Source organism: Dendropsophus ebraccatus, chromosome 7, assembly GCF_027789765.1.
Source record: "Dendropsophus ebraccatus isolate aDenEbr1 chromosome 7, aDenEbr1.pat, whole genome shotgun sequence".
Lineage (NCBI taxonomy): Eukaryota > Metazoa > Chordata > Amphibia > Anura > Hylidae > Dendropsophus > Dendropsophus ebraccatus.
In genome coordinates, this window is record NC_091460.1 from 34,581,604 (window position 1) to 34,598,052 (window position 16,449).

The 16,449-nt window shown below is 40.5% G+C and overlaps 1 protein-coding gene across 1 annotated transcript in view; it reads right to left on the bottom strand.

The window, feature by feature from the left end:
- Positions 1 to 15,789: 15,789 nt before the first annotated feature.
- Positions 15,790 to 16,449, bottom strand: part of NKX1-1 (NK1 homeobox 1) — a 5,203-nt gene continuing 4,543 nt past the window's right edge. The window contains exon 2 of the mRNA XM_069976383.1: positions 15,790 to 16,449. This exon is cut by the window's right edge and continues 397 nt beyond it. Within this exon, the coding sequence (XP_069832484.1) occupies positions 16,068 to 16,449 (382 nt within the window). The 3' untranslated portion in view covers positions 15,790 to 16,067.

Sequence of the window (16,449 nt, forward strand, 5' to 3'; positions counted from 1 at the left end):
GTTGCAGGAATAATGTCAATCTAAACAGAAGCTACAATGTGATCAAGTGAAGGTAAATGCTGGATACTAAATACAGTATCCAAAGCTCAGCTCCCTGTGATATTCAGTACAGATATAGCAAAAACCATACACACAGTAGTATATCATGATAAACAGATCAGAACACAAACATTTACTTAGCCATCCCTATGCATTTGAACCTATGGGAAGTATATGGCTAGGTAACTGGAGAAACAGTCTAGTAATGTGGCCAAACTATTCTATGTTCCCGTGTAAAAAGCTGTATAAAATCCACAGAGGAAATAATACCCATTGACTTCAATGTCTAGCAAATAGCAATTATACAGTTTTTACAAACTATTAGTCAGGGTGAAGAACGTCCAGTGCAGAGAACGCAAAGCATTAAGTGGTAATAGCATTACCACTTACCTCTGTCCACCATACACTAAACATAGCGCACAGCTAATTACTGTATAGGAGCTAATGAAGGCAGAAGATCCGGCTCTGTACAGGGTATTCCATTTAAGAATACCTAGACCACTTCGAGCAGGTGTTACACATTGTATGCTTCCTGCCCAGTCAGCCAGGTGGGAGTTAAATCTTAATATGCATCACCACTGAACTTTTCAATCCAGATGCTAAGCAGTGATTTATACAGATTGCTGCTTACAGTAGGGGAAACTGAACACTTACCACTCCTCACTTTGTCCTGGCATCTTCAGCTGTACTGCAGCCTCTTGTGACCACCATATGATCACTAGAGGCTGCAGTACAGATAAAGATGCAACAATACATACATAATATAGGAGGGTTAATTCCTAAAGCAAATGTACCACAAGGTACATTACTTTTGTTTTTTTTTACATTTCCATTTTTTTTTTTTTTTTTTTAACTGTCAGTCTATTCCAGAGCACCGGCCCATCCTGGAACACTGGGGGCAGGCCCGCCGGCCCTCTGTGTGATAACCTCCCCTCTTCTGTGACCCGGCATTGATTCTAATGGTACGACGTCATAGAGGGGAGGGGTTTTTGTCACACGGGGGTCGGCATGCCTGCCAAAATTGCTCCAGAACAGGCTGGTGCTCGGGAATAGACCGGTGCCATGTGCAGGAACAAGGCAGCTGTTTAAAAAAAAAAAAAAAAGGACCGCAGCGCCAGCATCCTGGTCTGTTAATGTCAAAAAACCAAACTCCTGGTGGTACATTCGCTTTAAGGTTGCATTTCCTCATTGCATATAAGTTACAAACATAATGTGGGACTCACAGTCTTAACCGTGGACACTGGTTGCACACCATTCTTCCTAATTTACATACCATGAATCCCAGTGTCCAGCTCCACTTTACCTGATGTACTCCCTTAAAATGGATCCAATTCTATCCGGTTGACTCTTGTGAAGCTCGATAGACATTGGTAAGGCGGCAACACACAAGAAGTTGAATGATCCCAGACTGCAGTCTGTTCTCTCTATATAAAAAAAAAAAAAGTGTTTTAAAGCAAACATGCAAGAAGCCGAGGAAAAAAAAAAAAAATCTGAAAATAAATGTATATTCTGCCGGCTGTTTAATTTATGAAAATAAATTCATTAGAAATGATGGTACTAAAAAATGTCCTAATTAGACGAGGGACATTAAGCGCCAGGATTTTCCCAATTGCTTCATTCCGGTTTCTCCCCTAAATCCTTAATTTACATAATTACAAGGTAATGTTTGGCCGCCATAGACCATTGCTTTCATTTATCCATCCAGCCATTAGAGGATTTTGCTTATATCAGTAGACTGTAAAATATTTATGTAAACGGCAAAATCAATTTGTATTTGTCATCGGTGCCGGCAGCTTCTCTGCAAACATCCCGGCTGCTAAATGTGCGGATGGGAGATACGTTCCCATTGTAGGCCGGGTTCACACGAGGACTTTGTGTGGCGGAGAAGCACACATTGTCCTTAAAGGGGTTGTCTAGGCTTAGGAAAACATGGCCGCTTTCTTACAGCACCACTCCTGTGCTCAGGTTGGATGTGGAGTTTTGTAGCTTAGTTTAACTGAAGTGAATGGAGCTGAATTGTAATACCGCACACAACCTGAGGACAGGTGGTGGCGCTGTTTTTTCTAGCAAAAATTAGCTGTGCTTTTATTGTAGGCAACCCTTTAAAAGGGAATCGGTCTGGACCCGACCCGAGGCGCTGACTGTGTGCATTAAGGCACAGTTTCCTAGTTAGAAGGGTACTCTTCCCTTAGGTCTTGGTGGAGGAGGGGGATGTTGCACAATTTCATCTCTTCCACTGTAATCAAGAGTCGTGGTGAATCGCTCGTGCCACACTCTGGCACGCCTCACCACTCCTTCTTTCATGAATATTCTGTGCCAGAAAGCCTCTGGTACGCTCCAACCAACCACCATGTTTGTGCATGTGCCGATGCTGTCAAGGGCCACGTATGTGTCAGCAATATCACAGGCTGCGCGCCTTTCTGCACTGTTCTTGCAGGTACCGAAGACCGGGGGAGCAGTACATGCCCACCGAGTGTCCCCAGCGAACGTGCACCGCCAATCAGTGTCAAAGTTCATTGCTAACATCACTCCCACCGCATATCAGCGGGCACGCTGAGCAGCTAAAGCCAATGCCCAGTCAGGACACTCAGCGCACGTGCACCGCTCATCTGGTCTATGGCGTCTGTGCAAACAACGAGAGAAGAGGCGTTTAGCCTGTGATTTCGCCGGCACATGTGCAAACTGTCAGGATGGAACATGGCCCTTGACAGCAACTGCAAACATGAAGGCTGGCGCAAGCATACAGGATGCCGCCCGGCACAGAATATTCATGGAGAAAGGCAAGGATGAAGGAGGGGTGAGGCAAGCCACAGTGTGCAGCAGGAGAGCTTCACCACGACTCTTTTTACAGTGGAAGAAATAAAATTTTTGCATGCCTCCCCTCCCTCGAGGTCCAATGCTAAAGTACCCTGCTAACTAGGAAACTGTAACTTAATGCACACTCTCAGCACCTCGGATCAGCTCCAGGTGCTGACAGATTCCCTTTAAAAAAATTAAATAATTAAAGGGATTGTAGACTTCTAGAAATAGCACCACTCTTGTCTAGAGGCCCCCACAATAGTTTCCCCTATAGTTGTTACTTACTGCCCCCTGCCATATTGGTATGGCATTTTGTATCTCCCTATTCCTTGTTTCCCCATTCCCCAACATCAGACCACAGCATTTTTGGTCTCAAAATTCTAAAAAAAACAACACATGAGAGTATAGTGTGTTTTCAGCCTAACAAAAACTGTGTGTGATTCCCCCACAACCCAGCTGAAATTCCAGCATAAAATGTGATTAGTGTGAATCTACCCTAAATACAAGCAGTTGCATGCATAACCACAGCTGCTGGGAGACCTCACAGAGGTTATCCAGGGTTAGAAAACCATGGCTGACTCCTTTACACAGCACCACCCCTATCCTCAGGTTGTGTGTCTATTAAAAGTACAGTAAAAGTTATATAGATGTGTCTATACAATGTATTACCGTATCTGTGCGGTTCTGCCACACTGGTAGTTGATTGACATCCAGAAAGTAAAGAAAAATGGCCTCTGTGCCAATTCACATTGTCTCCTGCTCCCTTTGCTCTCCCACCTTTCCATGCCTCTGTCTCATTGTGTGTTTTCTGACCACACCATCACCATCTGCTGCAACTTCACTGCTAAATGGCAGAGAGGATCAGAGCCAGCACTGCCAGTCCCACCTGCACAAAAAACAAGACATAAACAGTATCTCATATATTAGATAATCGGATAAAGTCCTTATTGTGGGGCTCAACTTCACAGATAAAAGATGCCTGATCATAATATGTGCGTGGAGGTGAAAAAAAAAATTGAAGTAAAAAAGTTCTTTACTTTATTCCAATATCGGCGTTACAGGTAGAGAATACAGCGCGCTGTGTGGTGTTACAGGTAGAGAATACAGCGTGCTGTGTGGTGTTACAGGTAGAGAATACAGTGTGCTGTGTGGTGTTACAGGTAGAGGATACAGCGTGCTGTGTGGTGTTACAGGTAGAGGATACAGCGCGCTGTGTGGTGTTACAGGTAGAGGATACAGCGCGCTGTGTGGTGTTACAGGTAGAGAATACAGCGTGCTGTGTGGTGTTACAGGTAGAGAATACAGTGTGCTGTGTGGTGTTACAGGTAGAGAATACAGCGTGCTGTGTGGTGTTACAGGTAGAGAATACAGCGTGCTGTGTGGTGTTACAGGTAGAGAATACAGCGTGCTGTGTGGTGTTACGGGTAGAGAATACAGCGTGTAGTGTGGTGTTACGGGTAGAGAATACAGCGCGCTGTGTGGTGTTACGGGTAGAGAATACAGCGCGCTGTGTGGTGTTACGGGTAGAGAATACAGCGCGCTGTGTGGTGTTACGGGTAGAGAATACAGCGTGCTGTGTGGTGTTACGGGTAGAGAATACAGCGTGCTGTGTGGTGTTACGGGTAGAGAATGATGAACAGCTGAAGGAGAGCATAGAATTCTTGAACCTGTAGTACTATATATAACTGCTCAACCAGGAAGTACAGAAACACAATAAAGAAAAAAAAAGAAAAAAAAAAAAAAAAGAGTTTTTGGCAGTTTCAAAACTGGGATAGATAGGTAAGTAATGCTATATGCTTCTGCAGAAGGTTTTTTTTTTTTTTTTACCTCTACCTGGATTTCCCTTTTAAAGAAGTCCTGTGGTATGAAAAAAAATCACAGCCAGCAGGGGAGGGGGGGGGGCATAATAAACAATCATTACTTACTTCTCCCCCAGCCCAGGACCCCTGCTGTAGGACATGAGGGGGTGAGTTGTAATAGTTTGTTATGTTCCCGCTGATACTGCCGGATGAAAAATGTTTATAAGTTATCGGAGTTCTCCCTTAAAGAGTCACTGTCGTATTTTTTTTTTGCAGAAATCAATACACCAGGCGATTTTAAGAAACTTTGTAATTGGGTTTATTAGCCAAATCTGCCATTATCTGCATGTAAAAAGCCTTTTCCCAGGTCCCCCCCTCCTTCCTCTTTTTCATCCACTCCAAAAAATCTGAAAATTGTGACTTGTTGCAGGAGACGTCCCCTGTCTGTTCTAGGGAGAGGGGAGGGGGGAGGAGGAAGGAGGGAGTTAGCCGGCAGCAGAAAGCAGATAACAGAGGATTACAGGCACGGAGCTGGGTGACAGCTGTAATCCGAGCTCAGACAGGTCACTGGTGACTGTCACAGGAGATATCCCATGAGGGATTTGTAGATTAACTCTTTGTTGTCCTGTTTTGGTCTTTTCTTTAGCTCTCTCCATAGGAGAACAATGAAGACAGGGGGGAGAGCTTCAAACTGCTTTTTAATGATAAAAATGCATTTTTTCGGATAATAAACCCAATTACAAAGTTTCTTAAAATCGCCTGGACTATTGATTTCTGCAAAAAAAAAATTCACGACAGTGACACTTTAAATGGAACTGAGCTGAAATACTACACACAACCTGAGGACAGATGTGGCACTGTTTCTTGAAGAAATCAGCAATGTTTTCCTAAGCCTGAATAACAATTAAGCAAGTTTGCAAATAGCCCCGATTTTGGAACACGCCACATTATTGTATTTTTTGCAGATTCTACATGAACTGGTAGATACTGTATACAGACGAATGGCCATGGTGAATCTTCATGACAAGGACTTGTAATACAATCATGTGCATGAGCGCAAATACATGATTGTCATCACTCATGAAGATGCATAGGCATAGCTATGCACAGGAGCTGCGTACACAAGACGACAGGATGTTTAATTCAGTCATTTAGCAGAGTTCCCTTTAGTTGCTCTGGAATTATGGAGGAATTATGAATGGTTGCAGATGGTTGCTTACCCTTTCACCCTTGGGTCCTGGTCACACAGTGCAGTTGTTGGGCCAAACTGGGACTTGATCTAAAGTGTGGTATAATCCTAGTCCTTCATTTACATTTCCCCCCCATAAAAGCATTTATAGAGCCACTGTGTGTAAGCTTCAAAAAGAAAACCCCTAGGATGGAGCTGAGGATAACAAATGTCATAGTATTGGGTTACTGCTTCACGGCTGAGCTGTCCTTTCTTCCAGATGTCTTCACTTTATAACAGGACGGGTACAGCCAGTGCTCCATTCCAAGTAACTGAGTCTCCATAAGGACCTGTTCCTGTTACCTATACAGATGGCAGGGCTGCCTGATTGACTATATACACCTGTAAGCAATGGGTGTGGCTGACCTGGGCCACATACACTGATCAGACAGGAGGAGGGGCACATACTTTTATGGGTGCATGCACACTACGGAATACGTGCGCACAGGCAGCTGCGGATTCCGTCACTGGCCCCTGCTCGCAGGTGCGTGCATCTCTGCCTGTGCCATAGACTCCATTCTAGGCACAGACAGATTATGCCGACTGTCAGAAGAATTGACATGTCAATTCTTTCAGCGGACGGTGGAATCTGCCCGGCCATAAAATGGTGTTTATGGCACGGGTAGAGATGCGTGCTGCCGCGAGCAGGGGCCAGTGACGAATCCACAGTGGCCTGTGCGCACGTATTCCGTAGTGTGCATGCACCCTTAGGCTATGTTCACACTTCGTAAAACTACGGCCGTAGTTCTCACCACAGAACTACGGCCGTAGTTTTGAGGGGTGGAACATAGCCTTATTTTCAATGGGATCCCGGCCGGAGCGCATACGATGTGTGTACGCTCCGGGCGGGATCCCATGCGGCGTCGGAAAAAACTAACATGTCAGTCTTCTGCGGCCGGAATTCAGTGAATTCCGGCCGCAGAAATCCTGTCAGTTCACACAGTGAAGCAAGCGGCTGCGGCCGCTTGCTTCACTGTGGGCTATGGGAAGCTCTGATGCGGGCGCACGCTGATGCGCCCGCATCAGAGCTCTGCGGCCGGAAAGATTACCCTGTCACGGAAAGATCACCCGTCCTCAGGTCCTCATTGCAACCAAAACCAGGAGTGGATGGAAAACACAGAAAGGATCTGTTCACACAATGTTGTAATTGAGTGGATGGCCGCCATATAATGGCAAATATTTTCTGTTATCTTGTATTGAAATAATGGCAGTTATTTACCGTTATATGGCGGCCATCCACTCAATTGAAACAGTATGTGAACAGAGCCTTTCTGTGTTTTTAATCCACTCCTGGTTTTGGTTGCTATGAGGACCAAATACTGCCTGAAATATACTGTGTGTGAACCCAGCCTCAGGGTGCGTTTACACAGGTAGATTTATCTGACATATTTTTAAAGCCAAAGCAAGGAATGGATTAGAAAAGAGGATAGATCCCAGTTTTTCCTTTATGACTAGAGATGAGCGAACCGGGTTCGGGTTCGAGTCGATCCGAACCCGAACGTTCGGTATATGATTATCGGTGGCTGCTGAACTTGGATAAAGCTCTAAGGTTGTCTGGAAAACATGGATACAGCCAATGACTATATCCATGATTTCCACATAGTCTTAGGGCTTTATCCAACTTCAGCAGCCACCGCTAATCAAATGCCGAAAGTTCGGGTTCGGATCGACTCGAGCATGATCGAGGTTCAATCATCTCTAATTATGACCTGTTCTCTGTTTATAATCCATTCCTGTCTTTGCTTCAAAAATCTATCAGACAAATCTCTGTGTGTAAAGGCATCCAAAGGCAATAATCTCCAACCTGTGGCAAAACTACAACTCCCAGTGTGCAGCCGCCTATAGGGAATTCTGCTTTTCCAGTTGCTAGAATTCAGTGGTTGCAAAACTATAATTGCCATCATGCCTGGATAGCCAAAGCCAAGGCATGATGGGAATTGTAGTATAGCAGGTTCCCCACTACTATTGCAGATGATGACAGGTTGGAGACCACTGATGTTGTGCATGTAGCTGAGAGGACATACTTTGGTGCTGTCCGTGGTGCTGAAATATGACTGCTGGTTTTCCCATGTATTATGCTTCAACCCGAGTGTGCGTGAGATTCGCTCATCTCTAATATATACTGAACATACAGGGAAAATACTATATAGGGGGAGATTTATCAAACATGGCGTAAAGTGAAACTGGCTCAGTTGCCCCTAGCAACCAATCAGATTCCACCTTTCATTTTCCAAAGAGTCTGTGAGGAATGAAAAGTGGAATCTGATTGGTTGCTAGGGGCAACTGAGCCAGTTTCACTTTACACCATGTCTGATAAATCTCCCCCTATGTTAACCCAGGAGCAGGTGCTGTACTTAGTCCCAGCATGCTCGAGTCCCATCTTGCGACATTACCTGTGGCCGAAGAAGTAGGATCCAGCCCTAGGGAGTCCTGGAAAACATGGATATAGCCTATGACCCATGGCTGTATCCATGTTTTCCAGACAGCCTTAGGCCTTATTCACATGTTCTGTCTGTAATTGCGGACAAATTTAGGGCCCCTTCATCTCTATTGGGCTCTTTACACTGTCCATAGTTTTACAGATCTGCAATCCGTTCTGCAGAACAATAGGACATATTCTGGTACGGTCCGCAATGGTGGAACAGATAAGCCATAGACGTTTATGGGATCCTCACAATGGGATGTGCTCTTCCCCTGACTCACACACAGACTCAGATCTAAACTTTTGACATGTGACTTTTTAAAGTAACAGCTATGCATTAAAGGGGTTATCCAGAGAAAATCTTTTTCTTTCAAATCAACTGGTTTCAGTGCTCTCTGCTGCCACCTCTGTCCATGTCAGGAACTGTCCAGAGCAGTAGCAAATCCCCATAGAAAACCTCTCCTGCTCTGGACAGTTTCTGTTTCGGACAGAGGTGGCAGCAGAGAGCACTGTGTCAGACTGAAAAGGAAACAACATTTCCTGCAGGACATACAGCAGCTGATAAGTATGGAAAGACTTCAGATTTTTAAATAGAAGTAAGTTACTAATCTATAAACTTTTCCAAAACCAGTTGATTTGAAAGAAAAATATTTTCACTGGACAACCCCTTTTAAGGCTGAGCTCCTATAATGTAAAAATAAGGGCAAACAACAGCCGTTACTATTTATCATGATCATTACTAGTGTCGGCTGTTATTTGCCCTTATTTTTACATAGTGGGAACATAGCCTAAGTCAGACAGTTTGTTTCACAAGCAGGTATTATTTGCAACTTTTTAAAAAGTTGCTAAATTTGCACCCTGTCTGACTCGTGAAAACCCACAAGGTAAAATAGCGCAAATTCTTCATATATCACACACCAATATGATAGATTTTGGGCATTTAATATTAGCTTCTGGCTCATTCATATTCCTCCATCATTCCCTGTGTTTGCTATCTGGTGAGCAGGTGCCCGATCAGAAAACACTGCATCTGGATAGCATTTAGGCCTATGGTCCCCATGCCCTGTTGTAGCCTGCGAGACATTGGATGATAAAGACCCTGCTTGTGACATTCAGCCTCCCCATAAGATTGCATGAGTGTTGAGGATATGTACTTCTCTTTCCTGTTTTTGGCACAAAAAAAAGTTTTAAAAGTGAATACCAATACATCTTTCACAAGTGAAATAACATACATGCATTTTAATGGGTTCAAATTTATTCCCCTTATTTAAGCAAGCAGTTCTTCTTAATATCCATCGATACCTAGAAACTTTAGAAACTTAAAGATGTCTGGCAAAATTTTTTATTAAAGTATTGCATTGCCCCCAAAAGTTATACAAATGACCAATATACACTTATTACGGAAAATGCTTTAGAAAGTGATTTTTTTTCCCCCTGCACTTACTACTGCATCAAGGTTTTCCTTCCTGGATAACATGGTGATGTCACTTCCTGGATAACATGGTGATGTCACTTCCTGGATAACATGGTGATGTCACGACCCGAATCCCAGAGCTGTGCGGGCTGTGGCTGCTGGAGAGCATGATGGCAGGGGGATGCTCAGTGTCACTCAGTGTCCCTCTACCATCATCCTCTCCAGCAGCCACAGCCTGCACAGCTCTGGGAGTCGGGTTGTGACATCACCATGTTATCCAGGAAGTGACATCACCATGGTATCCAGGAAGTGACATCACCATGTTATCCAGGAAGTGACATCACCATGGTATCCAGGAAGTGCAGCCTTAAAGGGAATCCGTCAGCTCCCGGGCACTACCTAAGGTGCTAACAGTGTGCTGTAGCTGGCAGCCCCCAGTGAGCATGGTGCCTTTTTGGTAATTTTCCATGCAGCGGATTATGCACAATCTTATGTCTCCTACTGTCAAAGAGCTTTTGTTCGTGCCACACTTGTCATGCATCCTCCTCCCTCTTCATGAATAATCAATGCTGCCCGGCCTCCTGCTCGCTCAGCTGTCAGATTGCAGATCAGTCCTCTGTAGGCAGGTTATCTCTGAAAGAATCTCTTCTCCCTAATGTGTTGGAGCTTTGGTCTAGGGGTAACCCCCCTGTCTAGAGACCTGCCAGCAGTTCATTCTCTGGTTCAAATCCCCTGATGGAAATCCAATAGATGTCTATTTTTCTCATTATTGTATCATTTTTAAGGCTATGTTCACACAGTATTTTTGCTCAGTATTTTGGTTAGTATTTTGCAACCAAAACCAGGAGTGGATTGAGAACACAGAAAGGCTATGTTCTCACACTGTTGAAATTGAGCTTATGGCCTTCATTTAATGGCAAATATCGGACTTTGTTTTAAAAAAAAAACAGTAATTATTTGCCATTAAATGACAGCCATCCACTCAATTTCACCAGGCAATTTGACCGGGCAGCATTGATTATTCATGAAGAGGGAGGAGGATGCATGACAAGTGTGGCAGAACAAAAGCTCTGTGACAGTAGGAGACATAAGATTGTACATAATCCGCTGCACGGAAAATTACCAAAAAGGCACCATGCTCACTGGGGGCTGCCAGCTACAGCACACTGTCAGCACCTTAGTTAGTGCCCGGGAGCTGACGGATTCCCTTTAATGCAGTAGTAAGGGCAGGGAAAACAGCACTTTATAATCATTTCCCGTAATAAGTGTATATAAGTAATTTGTATAACTTTTGGGGGACAATACAATACTTCAATAAAAAATTTTGACGGACTTCTCCTTTAACATTTTTTTTAATTCTGAAAACAGATTTTTTTTTTCCATTTTTTTTTTTTTTTAATAAAAACATAAGAACATTACAACTTAATCAGAAAGAAAAGGAACAATATGCCATTCTCCAAGCACAACTCAGAATCCAGTGTGGTCATGTTTTAATAACACATCAGCTTTATTTGCTGGGCTCTAGCTCTGTGACCTTCCCCGTCTCTATAGCGACACCTAGCGGCCACTTTCAGTGATAACACCCCGCTATCTGCTCCAGCATTTTCTGCTCTATCCTCCTCAGATCTCTGCTGCCATTTACATTGCAAGACATCAATGTCTCTGGAAAGATGTAATTTCCCTGTCAGAAATTATAACTTGCTCACGCTTCAAGTGTCAGCAGCCGCAGTAAAGGTTGTCAAAAATGCTCACTCAAGGAAGCCAACAAGAGGAAGGAGCTAATGGGATTAGAGAGATATCATTTAATACTGTCAGCCAGATGCTGGAGTGCAGGGTAAACTGCTGCAGGCTGGGGGTGCAGTGCCACTCTCGTGTGCAAACCCACTGCTAAGTGGCAGGCCACACTTAACCCCTGAGATGCTGGTGTGATCACAATTTCTGCACTGTATGCTATTGGAGTGCCACCTTAATGCCCAAGGATTGTGACATCCACATATGTACAATATCTCTGGTGGATGTTCGTCCACCAGGGCATTGCTGGTGTGCACATGGCTCATGCAGACTACTTACATTTCTGTTAGTGTGAACATTACTCTTATAGAGTAGTTATATAGGGAGGAACCAAATCTATGCTGGTATATAATTTTTTTTAGCTTGTGTTGAATAGAAATACTAGAAGTAATATAATAACAATATGAATATTGTTCATCCAGACTAGTAGCAACTACATCTCTGTTGGTGTGAACATTGCTGATCTAGACTAGTGACAATCTCTATGCTGGTGCGAAAATTCCTCCTGCAGACTAGTGATACTAGAAATATCCATAACTGGTGTGAACATTGCCCTTCTAGCCTGGTAATATTAGTAGTAACATCTATGCTGGTGTGAACACTGCTCATATAGACTAATCATATATATATATATATATATATATATATATATATATATATATATATATAGTCCAAATCTCATGTTATATGAACATTGCTCCTGTATAATACTACTGGTAACACAATAAGATTGCTCATGTTGAGTAAATTATAGTCATATATAACAGCAATATCATTATTGTTCATTCAGGCTGGTAACAACCATATCTCTGCTGCTGAGAAGATCCCCAATATAAACTAATATAAATAGATAAACAATATAAACTAATACTATACATAACCAAATCTGTACTGGTGAGAACATTGCTCATGTAGAGTAACAATACTAGCAGTAATATAATACTATCAGCATTGGTCATCCAGACTAATAACATTCATATTTCTGCTGGGGAGAACATTGCTCATATAGACTAGTAATATTATTATTATTATTATTATTATTATTATTATTATTATTATTATTATTATTATTATTATTATTTCACTTTGTAGAATAGCAGTAGCATATAGCATATGCAGGTGTGATATATTAGTGTAGACTAGTAGTGATATCATTTCTGTTGTGACATTTCCCTCCAGTCCAGTACTAGCCACCACATCACTGCTGGTTATTGTTATTATTATTATTATTATTATTATTATTATTATTAGTAGTAGTAGTAGTAGTAGTAGTAGTATTATTATTATTATTATTATTATTACATTGATTATACAGGCCAGTACTGATATCCGTATTACTGCTTCTATGAACTATTCACATAGTTAGCAATCCTATAGCAATCCTATAAGTGAAGGTGTGAGCTATTCATGTAGACTGGGGATGGTAGTGACATATCACTGCTGGCTGTTGGCACTATAGGCTTCACTGTTCGTGTAGATTATTGATACTAGAAATGATATATAGGATTATCTAGCCTGTTGTTGTATAATAGTAGCTGATTGTGTTCTCCTACATCACTGCTGCTGTGAACATCAAGTATGTAGACTAGTAGTATTGGTAGTAACAAGCTTATGTGTGTTACCTCTAGTAATTATATATTGGATCGTGTTAACTATTCATGTACATTACCAGTAATCATACCTGATCGTGTTAACTATTCATGTACACTGATAGGCATTATACATCTGAATGTGTGAACTGTTCATGTACACTGCTAGAAATCATATATCTGTAACTAGTCTTGTAATAACATATCTGATCGTGTTAACTGTAATGTCAGATATACTGTATGGCTGGGAGTTCCCTATTTAACCCTAATAATGATCATCTAAGTAATAAAATAATAGGAATATTGATCATGATATCTCTGCTATTTCAGAATAGGACATCTCTGGGATGGGACCTGCTCGTGTATACTCGTCTGGATTCTAGAAACGCTAAAGTGTCCTTTCTATTAGTAATAATCGATGACTGCTTGTGTGACACACTCAGTATACAGGGCAGTAGTAGCAATAACCGCATCCCTGCATCTCTGAACTACATAGAAGTGTGAACAACTTACCTACACACTCCTGCATAGGCTAGCAGTACTAGTACCATCCCAGTAGCTGCATGGACTGTAGTAATAGAACCATATCTGATTGTGTCAACATAGTCATTGATTGTATAAACTGCTCGTATAGTAATAGACATTAACCATATCCCTGCCGGGGTGAATTATACACTAGGACTAGTACAGCTAGTAACCAAATCGCAGTGTGTGAATTATACACTAGGACTAGTACTATTACCATATCACTGCAGGGGTGACCACTGCTGGGACTAGTGACAGACACACACATGGCTCCTTACCCTCTCTTACTACTGACAACTAAGTAATCGATCAGATACTTAGTGATATATATATATATATATATATATATATATATATATATATATATATATATATGTCACTATGTGATATATATATATATATATATATATATATATATATATATATATATATAAATAACCTTTCTTCTATTGTAGGGAGCCGGCAAAGATTCCCCCTGTAGTTGGTCAATCCACTATATCCAGCTCGAATCTAACAAATGTACAGACCTTTTTATAAGACAGTAGGAAGGGTTAAAAAAAATAAAATAAATAAGAAGGAGAAAAAGTGGGATCAAACTGAATGCACAGTATTTCTCTTGGAAAGGGAATTTTAAACATATATGAAAATAAATTACTGTGGTTCTATTTTATGCTTTTTAATTAAACACTACAGTTTTACATTTAATAAATAAAAAAATAAAATATTATGACTATCAGCTGGCATTTAAATTCTAAATATGTAGTTTTTCAATTTTATTTTATTAACCTTTTAACTTTTTTTTGCATAAAAATAATAGTAATAATGATAATAGTTGTATTATCATTATTTTCTAATTATCATGTATTACTATAGAAAAATAAAACGTATTATTAATAAAAGTAGTAATCACCATAAAAAAAATGTGTTAATTGCATTAATGGCGATAAAAGAAATAATAATGATTCATAATCTAGTAAAATATTATAACAGTCACAGCAAAAAGAAATAATAATTGATAATTACATTTCTAAAAATAGAGGAATAAAATATTAATATAATACTAATATTTTCAGTATGATAAACCTGCATTATTATTAATAGTAGTAGTGGTGATAGTAATAATAATAATAATAATTAACAAATACAATTAAATAAATAATACAAATTAAAATAATACTGAAAATACTTAATACTACTTTATTAAACTATAACAGTAATAATAATATAGTATTTAATACCATTACTACTACTACTACTACTAATAATAATAATAATAATAATAATAATAAAAAAAATAAGTATGCAAAAATAATAACATGAAAATAATAATAATAATAATAATAATAATAATAATAATAATAATAATGAAGAAGAAGAAACACCCAGAGAGAAGACAGGTTTATATTACAGTTTATTGTTCAATGTTTAAAGGTCTTAGCAAAGTGCTTGAAATATTCTCTCTATAATAACGCCCTATTGTCATACAATTAAATATAAAAATTAATCCTCCTCATCATCAACAATTATGTACACAAACAAAATGTAAAATTACAATAAAATAACAGTGGTTACACTGGATTCATCGTTACATCTGAAACCATTCACTTCCTAGGAAAACCTGTAGAACATTCCAAACAGAATTTCTAGAAAGGGGTTTTTTTTCCCCACAATTTTTTTTTTTAAATCAAATTTTGTGAATGCATAAATTCTATACATACTGTACACCGTGATATCACGAACGGAAGGTTCATTGTCTGTTTCAACAATGCAGATTATTACATACAGCCACTTCCTAAACTCCTATTTACCCTGAGAGGAAAATGGGCGCAGAATATAAATGTTTTTATTTATTTTTAATTTCTTTTTTTTTTTTTTTATAAAAAAAATCCCCAAAATGTAAACAAACCCTTATTTACACTTCAATTAATATTGAAAAATCTAAAATGTTTTTTTTTTTCCTATTTGAAGGAACAAGGAAGGTAATGTGGATTCACAGCTATTCCTAAGAATCTATACAGGAGGAGGTAGTGACTCTGAATTTGATTTAGTTGTGATGCATTTAATGCTGAAGAGGAAAGTTGGTGATTTGACTTTTTATAACAAAAAAAAAAAAATAATAATAATTAAAAAAAGTTACAATAACATATAAAATGTATTTTTTTTTTTACAATTTACATGGATATTTGAAGGTGATGATTCCCTTTAAATTTTGTTCTATACATAGAAGGTTGGAAAGTCCTTTGTAAAGTGCTCCCCATGTATATAATCGGATTGAGTGTGAAGGTGCTGTGCTATATATAGGTATATATAGGTAAAACCTATAACACCAGTGCTATTAAGAGGCAAGCTAATTACTTTTTTATTTAGATTGCCAGCTCTTGGGTCACCTATGTTTTAATGCAATCCAATGAAGTCCAGTCTAGGAAGACTTGTGCTTTGCCCAGTGTTCAATGATGCCACTTTATAAGTGTGGGGCATAAAATGCTGGGGTCCCATAAGACTGAGACCCCAAAACAAAGGGTGAGAGGACTGCAGCTGGGCCTGGCAGGAAGGGTAACTGTGCTGTACACATGAGCCCACTAGGTGCATGGCCTGGATAACCTGGGTGCCCATGCATGCCCAGTGGGTTGCCCATAGGGGGAGAATGACTGAGAGGGCTGAGCCCCCCACTCATACCTGGCCCTCCAGCCCCCCCATGATTGGAGCCCCCAGTAGGGGCACTTGTATCTGCCCCAGGATTCTGCTTCTTCCACTTTGTGCGTCTGTTCTGGAACCAGATCTTGACTTGGGTCTCGGTCAGACTTAGCGATAGCGCCAGGTTGAGTCTTTCACACACTGAGAGG